The 2,627-nt window shown below is 39.4% G+C and overlaps 1 protein-coding gene across 1 annotated transcript in view; it reads right to left on the reverse strand.

Moving 5' to 3' along the window:
- The window catches only part of SEPSECS (Sep (O-phosphoserine) tRNA:Sec (selenocysteine) tRNA synthase), a 25,298-nt gene extending 22,848 nt beyond the window's left edge, over positions 1-2,450 (reverse strand). The window contains exons 1-2 of the mRNA XM_005415439.2: positions 2,382-2,450; positions 1,277-1,431 (exon numbers count right to left, since the gene is read on the reverse strand). Coding sequence (XP_005415496.1) covers positions 1,277-1,365 — 89 coding nt within the window. The 5' untranslated portion in view covers positions 1,366-1,431; positions 2,382-2,450. The remainder of the gene's footprint in view (positions 1-1,276; positions 1,432-2,381) is intronic.
- Positions 2,451-2,627: the final 177 nt, after the last annotated feature.

Consider the following 2,627-nt stretch of genomic DNA (forward strand, 5'->3'; position numbering starts at 1 on the left):
ATTCCTGCTATGCTCTTAATAGCTGTCTCATGTCAGTACTTTTTATTTTGTGCACTTATGAACTCCCTCCTAAGAAGTAACCCTCCCTAAGACTGCCCCTTTATTAAACTAAAAGGAGAGACAGCTTGAGAACCATCTCCCTCTACCTCCATCACTCCCAAAACCACCTGTAAAACTTATTGCAGAAATAAGTGGAGGGGAGGACACCTTGTTATTGCTGGCACTCACAGGTGAAGCAAGATGCCAGGTGACAGAGATGCATTGGAGCAACAATAGTGAACACCGGCTCAGGCTCCCTCTGGCCAGGAGCCAGGCACACTTTGCCCAGCACTGTCCAAAAGCAGAACTTCCCTAGATATCCTCCCCTATCATCATATCCTAGTCTAGAGATCTGTACACAAAACTAAAAGAGCCAAACTGATGTATCACTGGATTTCGACATGAATTTATCATGGTGCTGTAGGGCTTATGAAAGCCATCAAACTTAGGTAATTCAACGTCTGTATGGTAAAGCTAACTAAATTTCTGGCCTCTAATGTGTTTTTGTGTTTATCTTTCAAGGAGAAACATCCTGGAACTTCAACTTTGTTTCACTCCTGCTGGATAAAACATCACAGCAAGGTACTCAGCACAGAACTCAACACACACATACAAAAAAGTACATTCATAAGGAAATTAATGCAGAGCCTTTAAAATTATAGCATCCAACATACCCATTAAGTGGGTGTCTGAAGGGCTAATAAAGCTAATAAAAGCTCTTTTTGCCTTTAGAGATCTCCTTACTTCACATAAAATCTATTATAGATGGACTGGGGTTTCATCTGCTTATCAACTAATCACATTATAAAGCTATTAACAAATATTAAAAAATACAAATAGCTGCTCACTGACGACGTTCAATAATGTGCAACTACAATGTACAGTCGTTTTTAATAATATACAGATGAAAAGCTGCACCTTGTTATAAAAGGCATGTAATGCATAGATTATTTTAAAACAGTAAGATCCCTGCTTCTCTTGTAGAAGACAACTCATCAACCTCAGCTTCTACAAATTCAGTGTACAGGACATAATCCTGACAAAACATTTTTGCTTCATTCAAGACTTTCTATAGAGTTATTAATGAAAATTTCATATAGAAAGCTGTATCAATTCAATTGTCACATTATATTATTTTTCTCAAATGTTGTCAAGGTCTTAGATAAACAAAACTACAATAAAATATGTAAGCATTAATAATAAACCTGAATAATTCAAAACAGTCAATAATTTGTACCTGTAATGCCTTCGGGCAACAAGACCTGATGCCACTCTTCCTTCCCTCTCACCGACGCCACAGTTGCCCAGGAAGTTATTGCTATCCATTATAGCAAGTTCATGAAGAAACAATTCAATGGTGCTTTCATCCCATCCATCTTCAGGACATTTCCCCTTAATAATAATAACATAAATATGAAATTTGGAAATGAAAAATGAACAAATCTTTATAAAACTATTTTGATTATTGTTACTCTTCTTTCTCATGCTAAGCAGCAGGTTGTATTTTCATTATTCTCTTTTATACTATCTAATGTTATGAAGCTGTATTCAGAGAAAAGTTAAATAATTATTTCTCCATGTGTTAAGTACAATTACATTAGCACATCCCGACATCAAAACAATCAGGATATCTTTTACCTTCAAGTGTTCTCTATGGTACACACAAAACCACTGCAGGGCATACATGTTAATTACTCCCTAAAAGACTACAGATTATTTGATGTATTCTCTAGACATAATGTACAACTACAAGAACTCAACAGCAAAAACTGCACAAAAGGGAAGATATTCAGATATTAGAGAACCGAAAACATGAGCAGAAGGGAAATATAGTTTTAATATAATACATCTTCCTATCTACACATATTACTTTCCAGTTATTATCTAATACGGAAGGAAACCATTTCCAAAATATGTCAAAACCTGCAAGAAGAAACCTGCTCTTTCTTGTCCTTTTTACTGAATTAACAACTGCCCCCATATTTGCAAATTGCAGACAAGATTCTCAAAGCAGGAACTCACAAAACCATGAAGATTTTTTATAGGTCCAGAGGCTTTTTCACATGCCCAGTAACAAAACAGCCAATTCAGTAAATCTAATTAGTTTATCAAGTGCGGTATCAAAGTTAAGTTGGAAACAGTAGATGGCATGACTGAGGATGCTCAAGAACTGAAACATTTGCTAATTCGTCGACAATGATTTTTATATGCTGGAGGCAATGAAATATACTGTTTCGGCACCTTACAAGTATCGCTTTTTACCTCACGCAACAATGCGCTAGTATCTCACTGTTTTTAAACATTTATTTAACTGATTGCTGGGCCTTTCTCGGCAAACGCACAACCCAACTCTTTCTCCCGAACGCGGCCTTTCATTCTGGGGCTCCATCAGGTCTCGGCCGTGCCGGCAGCGGCTCTCCCGAGCCGGACACGGCGGTGGCGCCGTGCCAGAGGTCAGAGTCCGTGAGCGCGGCCGGACACGGCGGTGGTGCCGTGCCATAGGGCAGGGTCCGTGACCTCGGCCGGACACGGCGGTGGCGGCGTGCCAGAGGTCAGAGTCCGTGAGCCCAGCCGGCCTGCGCGCTCAC

This window comes from Geospiza fortis, unplaced genomic scaffold (genome assembly GCF_000277835.1).
Source record: "Geospiza fortis unplaced genomic scaffold, GeoFor_1.0 scaffold40, whole genome shotgun sequence".
Taxonomy (NCBI): domain Eukaryota; kingdom Metazoa; phylum Chordata; class Aves; order Passeriformes; family Thraupidae; genus Geospiza; species Geospiza fortis.